Genomic DNA, 21,709 nt, shown 5'->3' with positions numbered 1-21,709 from the left:
GTAGCATCAAGCTTTTTGACTTTGAGAAATATGTGGAAAAAAAATTGTAGTGGTCGCGAAATTGCTCTTCAAATTCGCGGCTTTGCTATATAGCTCAGGGAGCGAACTCTGGAGCGTGTATGGTATTTGTTAGTCGTAGCAGCTGGAAACTGAAGAATTCTTGGGTAGTTGAGGAATTTACGTAAAGAAGTGAGTAATTGGTAGCATAATTGCCATTGTATTGAAGTTTGTAGATTGCCGTCCATGCATCTAGAGCCATTTCACAGTATCTCGTGAGTTCAGGTGCAAATTGCTGCCATGGCTGCCATAGCTGCTATTTTGGATTGGACAGTTTCACATGCCAAAGATCCATACCAATACAGATTAGATGCGCTAATTTATACCATAGCTGTAATCACAACTACTAGTACCCAATAACTGCGTGTTAGATACCCCACTGGAGAAAAGAATTGAACCCGGGGGGGCTTAGACAGTACCTAGGTAGGCTGCTTTGTGCTATAGAGAGAGGTGTGCAGCACTGGTTTAAAGAGATCAATTAATGCTACATGTCCTAATCCCGCCATTGCCAAATCCCTTGTGCCACCAGACATCTCTTTCCGTTACCAATTTAGGTTACACACTAGCTTTTGATAGGCTCTTGTCGACAGCCGAGCATGTAAGAGGTCCCCGCACCTCCAAAGGACAAATGGATCGCGAAAAAGCCTCCTTCGCCTGATGCTACCCCGCCGTTACCTGTCATTAGCTGCCCTAGTGCTGGAGACGTTGTGAAGCTACTGTACGAAGATGGTGCTTGTGGAACCTCCGCGTGGAGCCGCTGACTTTGTCCTCGGCAACCAAGACGTTGGAGGGAGGAACCGAGCCAGTTCTACGGCCCGCGGTAGATTGACAGCTGCGTAGGATTGCCCGGGAGCTGAAGCTGAGAGCGGATGGATCACTCGGGGCTAAATACATCATAGACAGGGGAAATCTGGTTTATAAATACTTTGGTGGTCCGCCAAGTTGCGAGACGGAAATTGACTTTTGGCTAGACTGCTAGATGATACAAGGTTAGCTGACTGCTTAATCACTCAGCCATAAACCCACCCGTATCCGACACCGCCATTGTTTCTTGACCCCAAAAGTCATTCTCGTTGTATCTCTTCTCCTTACATACTATCTCCGTTTGGCACTCTCCTTTCTGTGTAATTAGCCCCAAACTTACGATACTCCCGCAATGGCGCCTCTCAAGCCGTACTGGAAACAGCCCTCCCACCCCGACGTCCAAGATGTCGTCGTCAGCGGAGCCGACTTCATGACCAAGAGCCTTTCAAAAGTGACTGTGCCGCCATTTGGCCTGTTCGCCAAATTTGAGTTTCCTCCTTGCGATGTGGCCGACAAGGCGACCTACGCTACGGTGCAGATGGGGAAGGATGAGCACCTGAATCTCAACAGCGACTTGCTCTACATTAACCACTCTTGCGAGCCATCTCTTGTCAGTTGAGCCAATCATTGGGATAGTGAACAAGACCTGTCACGAGATCTAATAACAAGTTTGGCTGTTAATGTTTACTTGCAGCACTTTGATATGGGGAGCATGAGGATTGTGGCTGGCCCCAAGGGCCTCCGTCCTGGAGATGAACTTACAGTTAGTAACGCCATATTCATCATTGCTCCACCACCATCATGATACGGATTCGGAATTGTTTATCCTGATTGTTCTACTTGTTATAGTTTTTTTACCCCTCAACTGAATGGGACATGGCTCAGCCATTCGACTGCTTCTGTGGCAAGCCCACTTGCAAAAGGGTCATCTCCGGCGCCAAGGATATGCCCTTTGAGCTGCTCAAAGGCCTCTGGCTCAACGACCACATCCACGACCTTCTTGAAGAGCAAGCTTCTTCTCAGCAATACCAGCTTGGCTCAGTGCCTGGGAATGATGGTGGCGTGCGTTCCGCCCAGCTGCCAGAAGCTGTCTTGAATGGTCGGGCAGAGAAGCTCAACGGTACGGATGCCAATGTCGATACTCAGGGCCTTGGATTATTGCGACGCGGAGTAACTTCACGGGAGATGAGCGGCGAGATGGGCGGCGATACTACCGTCAGGGTTTAATGGTAATGGCCTCTACGTTCAAGACTGATTGCATCATTGAAGTGGAGGTCTGGTAGCTCATAAGGATTCAACATCCAAAAGGCTACCAACTTATTTTATTTTCATCATTCATTTTATTTGCCAGGACATTTTCAGAAAATTGGAGGAGAAAAAAATTGGATTGCTCGCTGAAGGAGGAAATGTTATCTAAAATCTATCTATGGAAGGGCAGAAGAAAAAGAAAAAAAGAGAGAGAAAGGCAAGAAACTATATAATACAAATTTTTCAACAATCTCTGGTTCATACCTCACTTTTGGTGATATGTCTTTTCCCATTCTTCGCGTTCCAAAAAGCGGCGTACGTTGAAAGCTCGTGTGAACCGCCATGCCTCTGTATCGGCCATATTCCAGGCTTCAAGTGAAGTGCGCATCTCAGTCCCATTGATGAATGACTTGCTCATCATGACGACTTGCTTGGCGCGATAGAGAAGAGCCTGTTCATGAGCGACTGTTTTGGCCCTGTCTGGTTCTTCTTCGTCTTTGAGCAAGCGTATAGCCGGCACTGGGCTTCGAGACTTTCCGTCATCCATGCCCTTGTCGGGAATGGTAAATCCAAAGTGCCAGTCCAGATCACTGGGTATTTCATCATCTGCAAGAAGCCACAGAAAATGCGCAGAGTCGGCCTCACCAGCTACCAGCTCTTTAAATCGTACCACTCTGCGACTTGACGTTACGCCGGAGCCGAGATAAGCTTGGGTAACGGCGCTGAGCCACGTATCTCGAGGCGATTCAAGAATCCAAGTGACATTGATGGACTCCCGGAGATTATTCACCAATGCAAAAGACCATGGATGCGGAACTGCCCCGATTGTAAAAACGTCAGGCGAGTTGCGGAAGCGGAGGCGGGGAAGCGTAGTGACGGCCATGGGGGATGCCACGCATGGATAGCATTTGGGTAAATTCGGAGGACAAGACGATAGCATAGGGCTTTCAGGGCAGGACGCCAGAGACTCGGCCAGCTTTGAAGCACTGGCTAGCATGGCTGTGGCGTGCTCTGGATGGGGCTTCATGACTTCGATACCCTCAGGGAAGCTATTCTGCCAAATGACTAGAAGATGGTAGTTGATTAGTTTGTTGAGATTGTGGAGAGTATCAGCCCTATCATCCTTTTTGATGACCTTGGCATATTTGGTTTCGATAATGTTGGGGCTATAATAAGCAAGCGGTGTGCTTGTATTATTTACTGCTACTGCAGTGTCTAAAAGAGCCGTCGTGGCACTCGTAGTTTCTTGTATGTGCTCCATCTGTAAAACAGACTGCAATGCTGAATGCACATCAGCTTTTTGGCCAACGATGAATGAATTGTCGAGGTCTTTCCATCTCGTCAAGCGTGGAAATACTCCGGTGCTCAAAAACGGTAGCAGTTGATCTTGCTGAGAAACGATTGGGAACACTGTGAATTCTGATAGTATGCCTCCACCCATAGCATCCCAGGCGAGCCATCGCATGACATCTCCTCTCAGCTTCGAGGTTAATGGCATCCGTTGTACTTGGTCATAGAAGGAATTGCTCATAGCATCGGCAGCACTTAGCACAACCGGCCGGAATCCTTTTGCCCACCAGGCACGGCGCCATGTCAAGAGCAGCTCGTTTTCAGCATCCCTCTCATCCACCGTCGTCTGCTTGTCCGTGTCATGATAACAATAGATGGGCTGTCGAGTCTTTTGAGGAGGGAGTAGTATCCACTCAGCATCGAGCGTAATTGAGCTTGAAAACGAGGTCGAAAGAGACCGCTCATCTTCTAGCCATGATGAGCCATTATGATTGATAATCTTTTGTTGCAGATGAAGAGGTGGTGGTTGATGAGACGGTGCGACGAATTGCTCGGGAGGCTCATCGTTGATATGAGGAGGGGGTTCTTGTAACTTGGATTCAGATTCGGAGAAGCTTGGCAAAGCTGGGGCTGTCGACGACAAGTTGCCAAGCAAAAGGATCGCAAGAATAGCCGAGAGAACTAATATCACAGGAAGTCGACGGGGGGCAAGTCGAGGGATTGGCTTGCCCCACGCCCAAGACTGGCTGCGCATAATCTGGTGCTTGTAGCTTGCACGATACAGTCAACAAGTCCCATGCAAGCCATGCGCAGCTAACAGTAGCGAGATCGGCAGCAGCGGCACGCCCCGCCTAGACCGGAGCCTTGTTGGAAACTTCGATATGGAGCAGCATGGATGGCATTGCCCATCTGTAGGGAGAATGCGCAACGCGTGAATCCGATGCTTGGCGGTTTCGAGTCGCGTGGAGTCTTGATTTCCTGTGGCGAGGGCGGTGGAAAGTGGCGCATTGCCGTGGCGTTGAGTCTGTACCTGGGCTTGCACAAGAACTGCTTATAATGGCGAGGTACCGAGGCATCAATACGATGCTAGCGGCTTCTTCTCCCGCGCCTAACGCAAGGAGCGGAGAGCTATCAAGTGCTCGGTGCCCCGTCTATTCTAAGAGCCTCCCGGCATCAGCAGCTTCACAGCTACCATCTCGCTAGAATCAGACAAAAAACCGCTTTGCCTTGACAGCTTCCGCTTCATACTATTGGAAGCGCCTGTGCAAATCACACGCTAATGCCGACCCACGTCTCAGTGGCCAGCGTTTCTTTGTAAGATGTAAGAGCCGCCAAATCAGAGGCCCAGCGATCAATCATGACCGCATAGCTTGGCAGTGCCCGTACTTGTTTGTGCATATAAACGCCCAGTCGGCCAGCACTAGACTTTCTTTCGCATGTAGCAGGCAGCAGCGCCAATCCCCCACCAGGCTGAATCGTCTCTTTTGTTTCCGGGCGATTATCCTACCCAAGCCGAATATCTCTTGGCTCGCATCTAGACATCTGCCCATACCTATTTTACTGCGTCTTCGCGCTTCTGGATACACACCTGGCGTATCCAACATGCAGCATTCCTTGCCGGCCGTCGCATAGACTGGGACAGCCAGCGCTCATTCACAACTATATATAGGTGCGTGCGCATATCGTCGACCGGAACACATGTAAAGTCGCACGCCAGACTTGACGAGGAAATCCGCCTTACCGAGAGAGTTTCTCTTCTTGATTGGCAAGTCCCCTGCTATGCCAGGACAGCATAGTCATTCTGACGAGCCTCTGGCATTTACCGGGCTCAGACCGAGGTGCTGAATGTACGAACAGGTGCGCTAGCTTATTTGCAGCCGCCTGAGCTGGTGAATTCTGTCTTCTCTTCGTAGGTACTTCGTCCTCTGAATTTATCGATAAAAAGCCCTCCACGCCTCCCCAATACTGCCGACCTCCTCCACACTTGCCACCAGCGGCATCTACCATCCAGCATATCTCTTTTTGGGCTCTGGAGCGCTTCTTCTTCTACTTCCTCTTGTTTTCCCTTTCTATCTCTTCCGATCACTCTATTAAAGAACAGATTTTACCAACGTCATCTTCTCGAACCAACGCCGGACGAACAGCGAGGAGTAGCGAGTTATGCATCTTACTCACATTTGACAGCCGCCGGATCCTTCGATCAAGCCTTCAATCATGGGCTTGAAGCAGTTTAACCAAGATCTAGCCGCATCCAAAGAAATCTCGATCAACGCCGCCGTGTCAAACATTCGACGAGGGGATTCTGATGGCGAGGCCGTCTTCACCTGGTCGTCGTCCAATGACGTCGCAACATCTCTTGATGTTCAGATTCTTGTTCTCGGTGAGCACAACCATCTCTGGCTTCTACTACGGAGACAACTAAAAGCTAATGGTGCGCAGATGTCGACTCATATCCTAAAGGTTCGAGCGTCATGATATTCACAGAATCAGATCACTCCACCGTAAATGTCTCTTCTCTACTTGAACGCCTATCGTCCTCTCTTGCGAACAAGAACATTGAGACAATCATCAAAGCTGTTGCGGAGAAACTATCTGCCAAGTTAGAGCTCGCCAATGATGCGCGTGGAGACACCGATTCGGACAGCGTGCCTGATTCAGACGACTACGAAGAATCGGAGTCAGAATACGATGGCGACGACGACGGCGACGGCGACGAAGACGACTTGCATGAAGCTTCCTTACTTCCAGCTTCCTCCATCGCATTACCAGATCGACCTATTGAAGCTGCAATCTCTATCAGACGATTAAAGAGAGATTTACGGGCTGCCCAATCGGCTGGCATCTCGGTAGGAGTCTTTCCAAGAAGACAGCTTCGGAATGCCGAGTTCTTTTCTCTGTCTCTTCGGGTGGTGAAGCTTGGCATCCCAGAGCATGCTCTTGAGGCTTGGGGCCTTGAAGATGACGAATATTTAGTTCTCCTGTGCCGACTTCCGTCACGTTATCCGACTGTTTCAGAGATTTGTAATGCGACTTTCGAAGACTGGAAGCCACAGTTTCGCTTTGGGAAATGTTCAAGGCCCAAACCATCCACTGAGACTTCCCGTCTCGCCTTTTTAACGACAGCTGATGGGACCAAGGACAACCGAGAAGCTGACAAGACCAACAAAAAGAGCGGTGATGAAGTTGCCGGCGGAGGATTTACTCCTCTTTACATGTCAAATTCAATCAACATGCTGATGAACGCCGATTTTCTCAAGCTGTTGCGTATGAGACGTAAAGATGGATTATCGTGGGACGGGGCTATTCGCCGTCAAAAGTTGCTCACTAAGGGAGGGCATGACGGTTTAAAAGATCTTTCTCAAGATGACACATCTGACAACTTGGTATTCGAAAGTTCGATGCCATCTTTACGCCACGATTACGCCTTGGACGACGCGGAAAAACTCAGCCTCCCCATGATTGCTATGCAATTTGCCTTGCGGCGCCTCGTTCGTTGTACCAAGTATTGCATGGTTTGTCACCAAAGATTGGAAGATGAGTTTGAAGCTCTCAAACCCTACGTCTGCAGTAACCCTCTCTGCATCTATCAATTTGTTTCGCTTGGGCTCGGAGCAAGCACTGAACATGAAATTATCCACAATCCTTACGTTGTCGACATCTTGATCAGTTTTTTCGCTTCGGCCCTCGCACATCCCACTTCTTTGCGGCAATACCCCACTGGTCTCAATTTAAAATCTGTGAGCACCGGATCGAGGGCCAAGCCATTGCAGCATTCTGTTGCTGAAGCTTGCTTCCTTGAAAGATCAATCCGTCTCAATCCAACCGATTATTCCAACCATTGCAGTATCAAAGTAGGAGATACAATCTTAGTAGTCATTGATGGCGTGGAACCGAGCCCAAACATGCCAATACTCAATGGAAGTAAGTAGCTAGCCTCCCTCCCCCTTTACTTTCTTTTTTGTATTCTCCGCTCCCTTCCTAGGCACCGACCCCCATCCCCTTGAATCGTATCCAGCTAGTCTCTTCTAACTTTTCTTTTTTTTTTTTTTACAGATCTCGAGAGACATGTTTGTAAGGTGACGAACACTACTGCCAACATCTGCTCCATTGAGATCGTGACAACCATGACAGGCCCTGCCAACGTTCTCTCCTTACCAGAAGAAGAAAACCCTACGCAAGCCTCGAATCCTGTAAAAGAATGGGTAAAAGTCTTGATTTTTCGGTATTCCAAAGACGTTGATGATCTCGATGAGTCCGAACGAACAGCTGCCCTAAGTTTAATACTTCGCGGAATCCCACCTGTGTTGGATATGAGGGCTTATATATTAAGCAATCCCAGCAAAGGCCTTGCGTCTTGGAGCCGTATCGACAAAAATGCGCTTACCCTTCTCCAGTGGATCATATCGTCCAATAGGTCTCTGATCCTTCAAGACGATGCAGTGCCGAATCTAGCCGACTCATCAGAGGAGTCAGATAACCTCGAGAAAGCTGAAGCTGTAAATCCCAACAAAGTGCAGGGTATGCCAAGCCATTGGATGCAATTTCGATTCCTACAGGGGACTCCAGAACGAGAACGACTTTTTATGAAAGAGTTGACTACTGTGTCGCAATCTAAAAGCCCTGAAAAGTGGTATCCATCGATATTTACTTGGCATGGCAGTCCCCTTTGCAATTGGCATAGCATCATACGAACAGGGCTTGATTTCGCGACTATTGCATGTGGACGCGCATATGGAAATGGAGTGTACATGAGCAAAAGCTTCGAGGTGAGCATAGGGTACAGCAGTAGAATACCAAACCCCCGGAATCCATCTGGTCTGCATGCTGTAAGTTTATTCTCTTCATATTTATGCTTGCTCTACTCATTCTACTCTCTTCTCGGAACAATTGCTGATAATTTTTCTGTCACAGGAAAATTACTGGCCCAATTCGGTTCTCAGGCCGAGTTCTGCTATTTCTATTTGCGAAGTAGTTAATCGAACCAAGGAATTTGTAAGCATTTCGCCTCACTATGTGGTCAACAAGATCGAATGGATTCAATGCAGATATCTATTCGTTGCTGTAGATCCGCAGCCACGAGCCACGCAGCAACCCTTTCCAACGAAGCCTAAAGAAGCCTGTGTCGGATACATAACTCAATGCCCATCAAATCAGCTCCTCGCACCTAGGGACAAACCAGTTAAGATTCCATTATCGGCAGTTCCGTCGAATCGTCAGCGTTTTCATTTGGATGATCTTTTACAATCTAAAACCAAGGAAGCGCCGATTATGCCGCTTGATGACCATGGTGAGACAGATCACGAGCTCCTTTTGGACTCTGACGACGAAATCATTGGCAACAGGCGTAAGCGCCGGAATTCATCAATAGGTTCGTCTGATAGGCGAAGCACGAGACTAAAATCTGCAGATTCTGAAGTTCCAGGTGGTGAAGGTGATTTAATCCGACTAAAGACCAAATTTACGTCCGGTAGCCTAGATCTACAAACCCTCCCAAAACTTCCAGAGCCAACCTGGGCTTCAACTTCCCCATCAGCACTCAGGAACTTGAACCATGCCATCAAAGAGATGCATCAGATACAAAGCAGTGAAGACATTGCGTGTCTCGGGTGGTATATCGATTTCAATAACCTGAACAATGTTTTTCACTGGATTGTAGAGCTACACAGCTTTGATTTGGATCTTCCTCTTGCTCAAGACATGGAGAAAACGGGTTTCACCAGTATCGTGCTTGAATTCCGATTTGGTACCAGCTTCCCGTTCTCTCCTCCATTTGTTCGAGTTGTGCGTCCAAGATTTTTACCTTTTGCACAAGGGGGCGGCGGTCATATTACGGCCGGAGGAGCCATTTGTTCCGAGATTCTCACTAACTCGGGATGGTCGGCTGTTATGTCGATTGAGAAGGTGCTCATACAGATTCGTCTGGGCTTGACGGAGTCAGATCCTCCTGCTAGATTGGAAATGACGAACGTGAGGAGTGACACGAGAGATTACTCCATCGGTGAGGCAGTCGATGCGTACCAACGAGCTGCAAGATCACATGGTTGGAGTATTCCGGAAGATTTGCAACAAATTGGACAACTTTGGGTAGCGAAGAATGATTAGAGGGAGTTGTAAAGGTCTAGATGTAACCAGTGGTGCTTAACAAACAGGTTGAATATTACATATTGATAGCGGTAGTACTAGTTCAGTAATAGAATGTTGAAGCGGTAGAAGGAACAAAAATAATAGAAATGTGTGCCAATGTTTATATGTCTCTTAGCACATGCTTGGCTACGGTGGCTACCCATCTCCAGGAACCTGAGTAGATAGTGAAGGATATCACTTGGAGATTAAGACTTATCTCCTATGAACCGGCCAAGAAGTCAAATACTGAAGAACAACATTTTCTTTCTTCTAAATTGTATCTTTATGGCTAATGGCAGCAAGGGGTATGATGCAAGAGAGGACCTTCCGTTCTCAAGATGGAAATTTCAGTGCACAGCTTCTCTCGTTAATCTACGAGGGTTAAGATTTGATGAAACTAAATATATATAGAACAGATGGAATAATAGCGTGCTGTCATTCTTCACAAGCTATGAAGGCTCTGCTTGTACACAAGTCGCTCATTCGTAGAGTTTCTCTAACTATAGATACATCGCTGATCATCTTGCTAAAGGCCAGTGGCCTAGCTAGTAAACTAATATCATGGATAAGTCTCAGCAATTAATAAAGCTGCTGGACAATATTATTGTTGAGATTCTCTTCCCATGATCTGGATTGGTTATGAGATAGCCGGAGAACGCTGGCCAAGTTTTCCAACGCCTGTGGCAACGATGCCAACTGATTGAACCGAGCAAGATCGTTTTCAAAGGCCGTCTTAGGTGGAGCTTGCTCTGCAATGCTAGCCTTGGTGGCCTGAAGTGCCTCGATGGGAAAGAGTGCAATTCTCGTCGCCACGCTGTCGACATGCTGATGAAGAGCCTTGACTGTGGGATACACAGAGTTGACCCAGCCTACGCGGGCTGCTTCAGAAGCACTGACTTGAGCGGCGGCAAGCAGATATTCCGAAGCACGTCCAGGACCAATGAGCCTTACTAGCTGTTGGAGACCTCCGACGTGGATCACTCCGACGGCTGCTTCAGGGGCGCCGAATTGTGCCTGTGGACCGGCAAATCGCATGTCCATTCTGAGCAGATGCTCGTCTCCGGCGCCCCAGGCTCGGCCGTTTGTCTCGCCGATGAAGATGACGGGCGTTGTCAAGAGGAGGTCCAGATTTGCAAAGTATGTGTCCACGAGAGCAGAGACATTGCGTCCTGGGATGCCATTCGGCGAAAAGAGGTTGAAGTCAAGAGTAGAGGCCCAGAAGTCGGGGCTGTCGCTGTCGAAAACTACGACTTTGGTGTCGTTTTGATCTTGTAGGCTGAGCATGAAGGCGTTGAATGCGGTGATGACGTTGGCGTCCCATAGATTGATGGGGGGGTTGGAGATTGTGATGCGCTTGGCGCTGCAGGAATCGTTGATGCATGACTGTTTGAGGATCTGGGCTCCTACCAAGCTGTGCCAGATTTGGGCCATGGAGAGGTAGAGGACAATGCTATTGAGAGTTTGGAAGACCGGCATGTTGAGTAGATGATGAAATGATGTAGGTGTTTTACAATTAGAAGCATTGGGAAGCTGCAGCTTATATCAAGACGATGTCTATACGCCAATGGCTTTCATCATGTTGCTATTTGTAATGAAGTCTAGAAGCTTTGGCATGTTAGTAATGCTTCAGAATTATTTGCGGTTGAGAGCTAGATTTTCTTAGCATCTCTCTATAGACGATTTTAACGTAATCTCCAAGAAATCGGCAATTGACAGTTATTTGTATGCTAATCGCTTTAGGAAAGTGCACATCTTAGCTCTATAAGTGTTGATACGATGCGTCCACATAAGCAATGCCTCCAAGTCTAATTTCAGCTGATCTATTTGTAAGCAACTTGGTGTGGCTGGGAGCAGAGATCATCTAAACTGATAATTTAGCTGACACCAATCTTGTCTCCTTTTTGAATAGAAGTTACCATTGTGGTGATGTTTACAAATCGGCTTCAGCCCAAAGGGAATGTCTCGTATGCGGTAACATTTGGAGACGTAACTGGGCTTGTGGATGTGTCTACAACCCTGTCTACCTTGGCTGAGGCGGATTCAAGCTGGACCCTCGGAAAAACGTCCAAGCCCCCCCTTTCAAGAAAAGCCAATTCGTCCCGAATTGATCCAAGTCCTTTTCATCCATTCAGTCATCAATTTGCTCAGTTGGTCGCTTGCGTGGCCTTCCCCTGCCTCGCTTTCGTGGTTGAACGGTGGCTCGGTCGGGTTCCTCAATAATTTCTTCCGTTGTGGCATCCAGCCTTGTCGTGTTTTTCTAGCCTGTGACATGTTTCATTGTCTCAAACATTCTGTCCATTTCGTGTGTCTTAGTCTCCAATTTCTTCTCTGGTTTCTTCAGTGCGTTGGTTGTATCTTGTTGGTTTCGGGCTACTTCGGTTCTTCAAATTCTTCAGTGACTTGATATCCTTGCGCTTCGAGTTCAGCCTCGACCTCTGTGGCTTTGTCGTCATTGACATCCACACACAGCTTCATTTGCCGAAAGGGAACGAGCTGATGAATCAATGGCATCCTATGCACAAAATGACAGACAGCAGCAGAGACGACCTTATCAACCAAACATGGGCAGAAACGTCAATGGGGGTACAAGCCAGTTTCGACCATACAGATCACAAAGCACAAACAATCAACGAAACCAGAACTACCAGCCATCCGACAACAGACGACAACAGATAACAACAGACGACAACAGATGACAACAGACGACAACAGATGACAACAGACGACAACAGACAACAACAGATAACAACAGATAATAACAGACGACAACAGACGACAACAGACAACAACAGACGATAATAGATAATAACAGATAACAACAGACGACAATAGACGACAATAGACGACAATAGACGACAACAGACGACAACAGACGACAACAGACGACAACAGACGATAACAGATGATAATAGATGACAATAGATGATAACAGATAATAATAGATAATAACAGATGATAACAGACGACAACAGACGACAACAGACGATAAGGTCGATGATATAAGGATACTAAACGAGAAACATTTTGGCGAAACGGACGATATTATAATCGCCAACCGCGCCAAATCAACAGACGACGTTATCGCAGATGATCCAGATTTGAAGATGCCATGCATGCTGTAAAAGTTCCAGTATTAAGCCACAGGAAAAATCGGGCCAGGATACTGATAAAGCGGCCTTGTGTTTTTCGCTACTATTGCTTTTCGAATGCCCGGCTCTGCATCTTTTGTAAACAAGATGATGTTTTTTTTTCCTCCAGGTGCTGTAATCCAATATCTGTTTTAAATACAGTGATTGGACTCCGAACGTTCTTATTTGGCCGACCAAGGCTCTCTTCGAGGGTGTCCTTCTCACGGAATCCATCAGCATAACGACGGCCTAAATCGTACTGGATAACGGTATCGCTAATGGTTATGTCTCCCAACAGTAATTCTTTGTCCATGGCATTTGGGACACCGTCACAGATTCCCGTAAGCGATAGAAGTTTGATGCGCGGGTGGCTAGAGCGGAGTGCTTGCCGCTGTGGTTTTACCTGAGTTGCATAGAAGCGTGATAACAATATTAAACGCTTCCATATAGCCCGTCGGGTATGTATTGAGACCTTTGATAGCCCGGCTGAGGGGATCTCCATCATCATCCTAGAAACCATCGAGTACAAGGCAAACATCATTGTATTCAACATCTTTGGTGCAAACGATTGCGATTTCGAAGTCTTCGCGACTTGTTGGGCATGCCACCTCACGAGTTGCCATATTGGCTTTTGCGTAATCGTCCGTTCTTTTTGGCACGAGTAGAAATAAGCACCGTCTAAGAGAGATGTCAAGACACTATGCTTATAGAGTAGATATGCGACGTTACACAATGATAGGCTGTGTGAATATTCCATGTATGATTGGCTGTAGAAGGAGAGGAGGAAATGAGGCTTTATGCATCCATGAGGCTGTTTCTCAGATGCCTGTAGCCAATCAACTGGGCAGATTGCTTCCCCTCTACTGATCGCATATAGCCAATAGCAGTCATCATACAGAATCTTCGCTGCATATTCCAGTGAATGGCCGCGGGGTAAGAGCAAATCTGTTTTCTTTTGATCAGTCGCAACACCCAACCTAATACTTGTCCAAATAAGCCCAATATCTTGGAAGCGTCAATTTACATTTCCTCGGCCATAGTTTCGCAGCCTCCTGCTAGATTAAAGTAATATTGCAATAGCGCACTACCACCTTTTAAAACATCCTCACTGATGTAGAACGTCATGTCTCCCTTAAAATCTTCAGAGCAGATGTCCAGATGGGAGACGAAAAGTCCTTATGGAATAACACCACACCATTTGGCTCATGTACCAGAAGACACAGCATATAACATGAGAAGATTTCTAGGTGCTTCATCTGGTAATGACAAAAAGGAGGAAGTTCGGGATCGGGAATCTAGAGTTCAGGCATTTGTCCGGGAATTTAACACTCTGTTTGACACTCGGGCTAACACTCAGTTTGGCACTTAGTCTGACACTCAGCTTAACCCTCTGTTTAACACTCGGTTTAACACTCGGTCTAACGCAAGGGAAGCGAAAATACGGGGTTTCAAAGATGTCCAAACTAAGCCTGACCCAGAAAAGGAGCTGCATCTATCATATCTGGTTGACGATCTGGTGAATAATATAATTCACCTACAGCCCGATGATCAAACATGTGAGACAACTTTGACGCTTCTTCCGCAATTTCTCTTGCTCTTTGCAATGAGAGGACATTCCCAGGCGAAAATCCCCGCCGAGGTTGATTTGTGGCTTTTTGTAGAGAAAAATCGCCAGTAAGTTTACCATGAAAATATATTCACTTCGAGAGAAGAATTTTAATGTAAAATAAATGACAGGCATATAAACGACTCAGTCAAGCACAAATTGTTGGCACGAGAAAGTATCCCGAATGCCCAATCATCTATGGCTTCAATTGACCATTACATATTCCAGATTAGGGCGCAGCGTACACAAGAAAGTCAAGATGCCGTTGGTCAATCACTAGAGAATGCGAAGGAGATGATCACGCACCTGGTTTGGTCGCCCAGTTGTCTAGACTGCAGCTACACCAGCCTACAGAAGAAGCTCAACATGATTCGACAAGCTCAAGAGCTTATTCGAGCCTGACGGCGACTAAATCTAAGGCACTTCCCGTATCTTTTTCTGTCCTTGAGACAGAGTCATATAAATGGCTTCTTATGAAGCTACGCAGCGAAATCCTGTTGGCATCACCCGGAGACAAGGTGCTCGATGCCATCAGACAAGATATCATCGGCCATGTCTTGATGAATTGTAAGGAAGAGGATTATATCTTCATGGCCCCCTCTAAAATGATATTTACTATGGATTGGGACATATTATTGTTTCTGGAGGAACAAAAGTATTCAATAAGTCACCCAGACTCGGTGGATTGGGTGATAAATATAACTGGAACTTGCGACGACGGACAGGCTCTGACATTGGCGCAATACTTGAAGCAGACTTGGCCATCAATAGGAGCAGTCATTCTAAAGATGGTTAAGAACGTCATCGCCATCGGGACCTACAATGTGCAAATGTGTAATTTTTAATGACAATACCACAAAGTGAAGTCGCTAACCTTTCTCTTCTTCCTACTAGATGATGTTCCTGGGGTGGCGGCGTTATCCGCCTCTATCAGACAACAAAAATTTAAGCTCGAGGTAAATTCTGATATAAGTCTTATTGTAGAAGCAGGAGAAGTACTTGCTTGGATTGGCGCAGCGTTGCGGGCATCTCCTTACAATGATAGACTGGCATACTGCAGCCCAGTTATCACTTGGCTCGATACGTCCAACTGCAGCATTGATTTCATGGTTGAAGAAGTCCCACAGCAGACCGTTGTTTCCAATGGCCAATGCTGGCATCGCATGTTTAAAAATGCAGTTATAGCTAAAGGGTTTCCCATTCGACGGAAATCTGAGGCGCGCGCTGGTCTTGAGATCCCACTCAACATCATGGCAGGCCTGGTTCGAACCAAGAGGATTGAGCAGTTTAATGGAAAGGACTTTATCAAGGGCTTTTCTGCAATGTTGGTACCCAAAAAACGATCAAGCGATACCATCATTTGGCACTATGTTTACAAACAGGATGGAAGCTATATTTCATTCTTGGATAACTCTGGAGCCCATGAGGAACAAGTTACCAACACCGATGTTGAGACGAGCCGGCATGTTGTTGGGTGGTGTATGGAGGCAGAGATTTATGCTGGTAGGTCTGATAGCCTGCGACAATGAAGGACAAACCTATGCTAATATGTGCTTGTCTATAGGATCTTCAAAGGCTAACCCCGTCAACTGCTCAGATTTGCCCAAACCCCAGTCTGGTGGTCTTTTCTCCAGTATGTCTGTATCTATGGGAAGATACATTACGGGTGGCTCTCCTTATATGCTGGGAGTTAAAGACATACCTATCCATATATCAGAAGATGGCTATATTCCAAAACTGAAGTGGATTTCCAAAAAGTTTGTGTTGCTGTGGGATGAAGCCAATAAGCGCGGATGGCTAGTTAACGGCACCACCGCGTTACTTCACCTTGTTCGTGCATCACTTGATCACGATAGTAAAGACGAATTTAGCTCTGCATTCCTTTTCAAAAAAGAGCTCATCCAGGAATCAGAAGATCCTTTCAAAACACATTCAGCTACACATGTCCTCATCAATGAAGTTAATAGAAAACTTCCTATATACAGGAACCGAGACGGATACATTCAATTCGAGGATCGCGTCGAACACATGCATAGCGTCCTTGAACGACTCATCAACTACCAAAAATGTGTAAGTGGAGACTTGAAAGAATTTAGAAGCCACCCGCGGCGAAACTTGGAAGGATGGGACTTTAGAGACCTGGCGACAAATCACGATCCCCTTCATTCTCGCGTAACGATGCTAGCCCCTGAAGGCAAAGGATGGGTTGACTTCGTCAGAGCTACACATACAATAACACTGTTTGGAAGCGGTTTTGGTGATTTAATTCAGACCACTCCAACAAAGAATTGCAAGTACTGGTCTCGCCTTCCTGAAAATAAATACTACCTTGCAGTCGCCATCCCCGATTGAGAAGAATACTAGAAATCCATGGCAAAGATAACGACAGAAGTGTTGAGATCGCCGAAGAAATTATATGGCACAGCCCTGGAGAGCTTTTTCCATCTTGCCAATGCAAAACCTCACTAACAAAAGACCATTGCGATCCGGTACAGACGCTTTTCCCCGCCAAACTGGCGGCCATATTACTGCCTAGGGATTCTCTACCTTTGAAAAACCATGGTGCTTTTATCTTCGGATACAATCCTCTTTTCGATTGGGTTTGGGGGGACACGGGCGATCCTCAGGAGACGGGAAGTTCAGTGTCTCTACAACCTCTTAAGCAAGCGGTTAATAACGACGATACAAGGACAAAGTCGACACCGTCAACGAAAGTATCGATAATGAAAAATCCGTCAGTTCACCTCTCCAAAACATTTCTGCCGTCTCAGACAAATAGAAGAGCAACAAAAACTTGCGTCCAAAAGCAGTACACCGTTGGCATAATCTGCCCCATGCCCAAAGAGCTTATGGCTGTCCGGATATTGTTCGACGAATACCACAAAGACGTAAATACTGCAAAAGAAGACACCAACCACTATACCCTGGGTCGAATAGGATGCCACAATGTTGTGGCAACCTGTCTTCCGTCTGGAATATATGGAACGAATTCTGCTGCTGTTACAGCGTCGTGTATGAAATCCAGCTTTCCAAAAGTCAGGTTCTGCCTTTTAGTAGGCATTGGGGGCGGCGTGTCTTCTGATAAGAACGATGTACGTTTGGGGGACGTTGTTGTCAGCCATCCAGAACGCAGCTTGCCAGGGGTGATCCAGTATGATCTTGGCAAGGCGCTTCAGAACAACGTTTTCGAGTTGACTGGTACATTACGGCCGCCTCCGCAGGTCTTACTGAGTGCCATTAGTCACCTAAAATCAAATCCAAAACCTGATGGATCTCTTATCAAGTATCTGAAGGACATTGAGAAGCGCAGAAAGGAGTATCGCCGCCCTATTCAAGATCAGGGTCATTGTTTTGGGACGACATCTGGAGACTCCACAGCGAAGAAAGCATCTCTTAATGAGGTCAGTAACGAAACGGGAATTCGGCTTAGACCAAATCACCCAGTGATACATTACGGGCTCATCGCATCTGGTAACCTCGTCATTAAAGACATGCTTACCAGAGATCGACTGGCAAGCGAGTACGGCGCGATTTGTTTTGAGATGGAGGCAGCAGGTGTTATGAATGTGTTGCCGTGTCTAGTGATTCGAGGAATTTCTGACTATGCAAACTCCCAGAAGAACGACATTTGGCAAGAATATGCCGCAGCTGCCGCAGCTTCGTATGCCAAATTACTTCTATGTGTGGTGAAGCCCGCTTGAGGATGTGGAGGAGCGTGGCTTATAGCGCCGCGGAAAAGGAAGTCTTCGCCGGCTGAGTTGTCATCGTGCTCAATGAAAAGATGAGAGTCATAAACAGGGAATACTGTATGTTGTCTATGTGCCTGAGTGTTATGACTGTATGGAGATGATGTTCCTTACTAATGTAACCTTGCACTTATATAGCAGAAGCGTATCTATAGAAATAGGGAAGACTTATCGAGCGTCCCAATTCTATGATCCAGCAGTCTAGCTAACATCCATACATGAATATAGGCTATTGAGTGCTACATCTGCTACATCTGCTACATCTGCTACGTCTGCTACGTCTGCTACGTCTGCTACGTCTGCTACGTCTGCTACGTCTGCTACGTCTGCTACGTCTGCTACGTCTGCTACGTCTGCTACGTCTGCTACTGCTGCTACGTCTGCTACTGCTGCTACTGCTGCTACTGCTGCTACTGCTGCTACTGCTGCTACTGCTGCTACTGCTGCTACTGCTGCTACTGCTGCTACTTATGTACTTTATTTGGAAATGCTAATAATAATTGAGACCGAGACTGAGGCCATGATTTGGTCATCTATTTATAAATGCTTCCCATGCATCCGCGATCAAATCAAAGCCGAAATAATCGACCAGCCTTAGAATGCCATAACGCTAGACACGTCAGTCCATTGCGAATTTGGCCAGTACACTCTAGCTCTCGAGCCTACAAGCGAAGTGAGTTTTCTCTCATCTCTCTCCTTATCCCCTTCGCTATTTCCAATAGAATAGAGTCTTTTATCGACCTTCGCTGTGAACTCAGATTCATCGATATCGTACCCATTGTCTGGGTGTTTTTACATTCATAATGGAAAAGGTTCCAGCAGAGGTTATGTTCCGGCAATCAGATGTGTCAGTTCCCGTGCCAGATCCCGATTTTCTTCGGGTACATTTTCAAGTATCCAAGATCCTCCAAGTAAGTGGCATTAGAGAGAGATTGCACCATGCTTTATGAGAAAACAAATACAATACCACATATGGCATCGACTCCCATGGTTCAACAGAACTAGGGCGTATCATGATAAGCGAATAGCTGATGGATATTTAGAAACTTTACGTCTTGACATTTATTGATGAGTGACGTTTTTAAGACCAAGTCAAGCTGCGTAGGTGCAAATGGTATTGCGTCTGCTTGATGGATTTGGAAACTAGGTACTGGATCGTTCTAATTTAGTTGATAATGAGAAATGTTAGGCATGCATTTACTCTTAACAACGGGTGAAACGTAGCTGTAAGTCATGACCCAAGCCATCGCTGATCGCTGGTCTCCAAAGCAACATCATCGGCGAGAGAGTCACATGTGTCTTCCTCCCCTTTCTTGAAAAGATCTGAAAGCACGTCCACCAACACCAGATAGAAGCCAGATAGAGCTCCTATACCCGAGTTAATATAGGCCTACTCAATATGGCACAAGCATACCTATAGATCCAATGTAATCTCCATCTCTATTTCGTTGTATACGGTTCTTAGCTAGTAAGAGAGTTGATTGCAATATATAGGCAAAACAACGAATTCATGTTACAACGCATCAGACGTTTAATTATACAATGGTCTGACTTTTAGCAGCCAAGTATGCTTCAGTAGTTGTTTATAAACAAGAGAAAGCAAGTCATGTACACCACTGCAATGAGTTTCCTAATTAATGCCGCTATGGCAGTGTCGTAGTATTCTAAACTTTTACAACATGATACAGCATGTGCTATTACGTAGCCAGTCGGGAAATTGGATGGAACTCATTCCCTTTGCAGGGGAACCAATACATTAGTCACTAGAGATTTGGTTGTCATGGGGGCTGTATTGGCACATGACTTACAATTTCTCTTGTCCTCTGGCGTTGCTTTTTCGGTTTATAGAGTTCTTACCTGCGATAATCAGCGCAATAAATATTGCTAGGATTGTATAATTGCATATTAGCGAGGGGGAAATGACAACAGACTACATGCTTTATATACAAGCAAGTTTCTTCAATGACGAGGGATTTTCTTGAATTAACCGGTCACGGCTCAAAAATCTTGTAATCTCTCTCACTAGGTGAGAGCACCCTAACTCTCTTGACCCCGTCTGATTGCATCTCGGCCTTTCGCTTCTGCTGCTTCTCATCCTCCCTCTCTTGTTTCATTGTCTGGACTAGATGCCAGGCGTCGCTTGCAAGAGCTTCGGCCACGGTTGGTCTATCTCGTGGCTCCCAAGCCAACATTTTTTGCAAAAGATCAATGAACGGGGTTAGCTTAGAAAGCCTAGTCACTTGACTCTGAAGCCACTCGTGGTCATCTTTTGTGGCGATTTTCCGATTAGGTGGTGTTCCAAACGCATATATCCACGAAGAAGCTATTGCCCAGATGTCGAGTTTTATCCCGTCCAGGTCTGTTGTTGCCCCCCCCGTTCTGCCATACTTCAGGTGCGACACAAATATTTGCCCCACTAGACATCATTTTCTCTACCCGCCTCATGGAGAGGGATAGAACGACTTTTTGTGTCGAAAGAGTTTCAGAATCCAGGCGTAAATTGTCACCCATAATGAGCAGGGACCGGGGCTGAATATTCCCATGAACAAGTTGTTGGTCATGCAGTTCGGCAAGGGCTAATAACGTCTGATGGAGATATAGAAGGCGCTTATCAACGCCCAACTTGGACCAAGGGAGGTCCAGGAAGTTGTATGAGGCCAGCGGCATCGAATAATAGGTATAGTGACACTCCGTGCGTACATTAGAACCCTGCGAATAAAAAAGGCAAGGAGGAGAGGCCTGGTGATCGCACCAGACATCAATAACGCCAAGTATGCCGCTCTTTTGCGTGTCTTTGATCTGGAGAGCCATTTGCAGTTGAGTCATGATTGTGTCTTTATTGCGCAGTTTCCCGATAGCAACAGGTTGTCCAGTGTAAATATTGACGCCGGTAATAATCTCAGTTGTCGGAATTTGCTGGTGTAGCCATATATTCCATCTGGTTCTAGTGTACGAAGAACCCTTTGGGATAAAGTTAAACAGACGCGAAGGGACTAGACCGTGGTATATACTCTTTATTTGTTTATTCATATGCGTGATAAACCGATAGTTAGTCTCCGGACTTTGTGCGTTGAATTTCAAAAGAAAGCGGTACGGGCCAATACGAATGTAGTTGCGCTCTCTTCGCAAAACACACGTTGTGCTGTTGCCCCATTCATCTAGGCGAAGTTCCAGGTCATTATCGTAGATATCGCCTTGCTCGTATATGATTGGTCGATCACAGAGTGTCTTGAGCATGAGTACGCCTGTATTCGTGTGAAAGGAAATACTGGCATGGAAGTCTTTGATGTATTTACGAACAGCCTTTGAAGCTGGTGTTGCGCCGGGAGGGCAAAGAAGCAAGGGTGGATCGTCACGCCGCAGGCCTTTGTCCAGCATAGCCGGCGGTGTGCCTGCACCAATCTCCCATCCAAAATGATTCAAATCCAAGCCAGCGTCGTCGGAATCAGGATCATCGGCTAATAGCGGCAGTGATAGTTGATATCCGATGGAGTCTTCATCACTGGCGAGATGTGGCGGTGACGCCTTCGCCTGGATGAGCTCAAACAGGAGAGTGGCGGCGTCGTTGGCAGCAGAGAAAGTGATAAAGGGGATGTCAACTGCCGAGACATTGGCATTGACTGCCATTGTGCAGTTTCTATTATGAGGACATATAATCTTATAGAGGTACCTCCTATACAGAGTAGCCTTGCCTTTTGGGCATCCGC

At 46.6% G+C, this 21,709-nt stretch overlaps 9 protein-coding genes across 9 annotated transcripts; 4 read left to right on the top strand and 5 right to left on the bottom strand.

Annotated features, from left to right (window-relative positions):
- Nucleotides 1-1,213: 1,213 nt before the first annotated feature.
- Nucleotides 1,214-2,088, top strand: TrAtP1_003718 (uncharacterized protein; the record flags this gene model as incomplete). The annotated part of the gene is made up of 3 exons (XM_014088114.2): nucleotides 1,214-1,471; nucleotides 1,556-1,624; nucleotides 1,711-2,088. 3 exons carry the CDS (start codon nucleotides 1,214-1,216, stop codon nucleotides 2,086-2,088), a joined length of 705 nt encoding a protein of 234 aa, XP_013943589.1.
- A 286-nt stretch (nucleotides 2,089-2,374) lies between these two features.
- Nucleotides 2,375-4,153, bottom strand: TrAtP1_003717 (uncharacterized protein; the record flags this gene model as incomplete). The annotated part of the gene is made up of 1 exon (XM_014088113.2): nucleotides 2,375-4,153. The coding sequence occupies one exon, from the start codon at nucleotides 4,151-4,153 to the stop codon at nucleotides 2,375-2,377; it is 1,779 nt and encodes a 592-aa protein (XP_013943588.2).
- Nucleotides 4,154-4,814: 661 nt separating this feature from the next.
- TrAtP1_003716 (uncharacterized protein) lies at nucleotides 4,815-9,611 on the top strand. Its single transcript, XM_066112006.1, has 5 exons — nucleotides 4,815-5,308; nucleotides 5,584-5,779; nucleotides 5,839-7,320; nucleotides 7,453-8,225; nucleotides 8,311-9,611. The coding sequence occupies exons 2-5, from the start codon at nucleotides 5,614-5,616 to the stop codon at nucleotides 9,499-9,501; spliced, it is 3,612 nt and encodes a 1,203-aa protein (XP_065968088.1). The 5' UTR covers nucleotides 4,815-5,308; nucleotides 5,584-5,613; the 3' UTR covers nucleotides 9,502-9,611.
- A 490-nt stretch (nucleotides 9,612-10,101) lies between these two features.
- On the bottom strand, nucleotides 10,102-10,998 carry TrAtP1_003715 (uncharacterized protein; the record flags this gene model as incomplete). The annotated part of the gene is made up of 1 exon (XM_066112005.1): nucleotides 10,102-10,998. One exon carries the CDS (start codon nucleotides 10,996-10,998, stop codon nucleotides 10,102-10,104), a length of 897 nt encoding a protein of 298 aa, XP_065968087.1.
- An 894-nt stretch (nucleotides 10,999-11,892) lies between these two features.
- TrAtP1_003714 (uncharacterized protein) lies at nucleotides 11,893-12,963 on the bottom strand (the record flags this gene model as incomplete). The annotated part of the gene is made up of 2 exons (XM_066112004.1): nucleotides 11,893-12,015; nucleotides 12,811-12,963. 2 exons carry the CDS (start codon nucleotides 12,961-12,963, stop codon nucleotides 11,893-11,895), a joined length of 276 nt encoding a protein of 91 aa, XP_065968086.1.
- A 2,081-nt stretch (nucleotides 12,964-15,044) lies between these two features.
- TrAtP1_003713 (uncharacterized protein) lies at nucleotides 15,045-16,608 on the top strand (the record flags this gene model as incomplete). Its single annotated transcript, XM_066112003.1, has 3 exons — nucleotides 15,045-15,090; nucleotides 15,151-15,759; nucleotides 15,821-16,608. 3 exons carry the CDS (start codon nucleotides 15,045-15,047, stop codon nucleotides 16,606-16,608), a joined length of 1,443 nt encoding a protein of 480 aa, XP_065968085.1.
- Nucleotides 16,609-17,090: 482 nt separating this feature from the next.
- TrAtP1_003712 (uncharacterized protein) lies at nucleotides 17,091-17,957 on the top strand (the record flags this gene model as incomplete). Its single annotated transcript, XM_014088110.2, has 1 exon — nucleotides 17,091-17,957. One exon carries the CDS (start codon nucleotides 17,091-17,093, stop codon nucleotides 17,955-17,957), a length of 867 nt encoding a protein of 288 aa, XP_013943585.2.
- A 2,036-nt stretch (nucleotides 17,958-19,993) lies between these two features.
- On the bottom strand, nucleotides 19,994-20,194 carry TrAtP1_003711 (uncharacterized protein; the record flags this gene model as incomplete). The annotated part of the gene is made up of 1 exon (XM_014088109.2): nucleotides 19,994-20,194. One exon carries the CDS (start codon nucleotides 20,192-20,194, stop codon nucleotides 19,994-19,996), a length of 201 nt encoding a protein of 66 aa, XP_013943584.1.
- A 94-nt stretch (nucleotides 20,195-20,288) lies between these two features.
- Nucleotides 20,289-21,629, bottom strand: TrAtP1_003710 (uncharacterized protein; the record flags this gene model as incomplete). Its single annotated transcript, XM_066112002.1, has 1 exon — nucleotides 20,289-21,629. One exon carries the CDS (start codon nucleotides 21,627-21,629, stop codon nucleotides 20,289-20,291), a length of 1,341 nt encoding a protein of 446 aa, XP_065968084.1.
- Between the last annotated feature and the right edge of the window lie 80 nt (nucleotides 21,630-21,709).

This window comes from Trichoderma atroviride, chromosome 2, assembly GCF_020647795.1.
Source record: "Trichoderma atroviride chromosome 2, complete sequence".
Lineage (NCBI taxonomy): Eukaryota > Fungi > Ascomycota > Sordariomycetes > Hypocreales > Hypocreaceae > Trichoderma > Trichoderma atroviride.
This window is presented reverse-complemented; position numbering and strand designations above follow the sequence as displayed.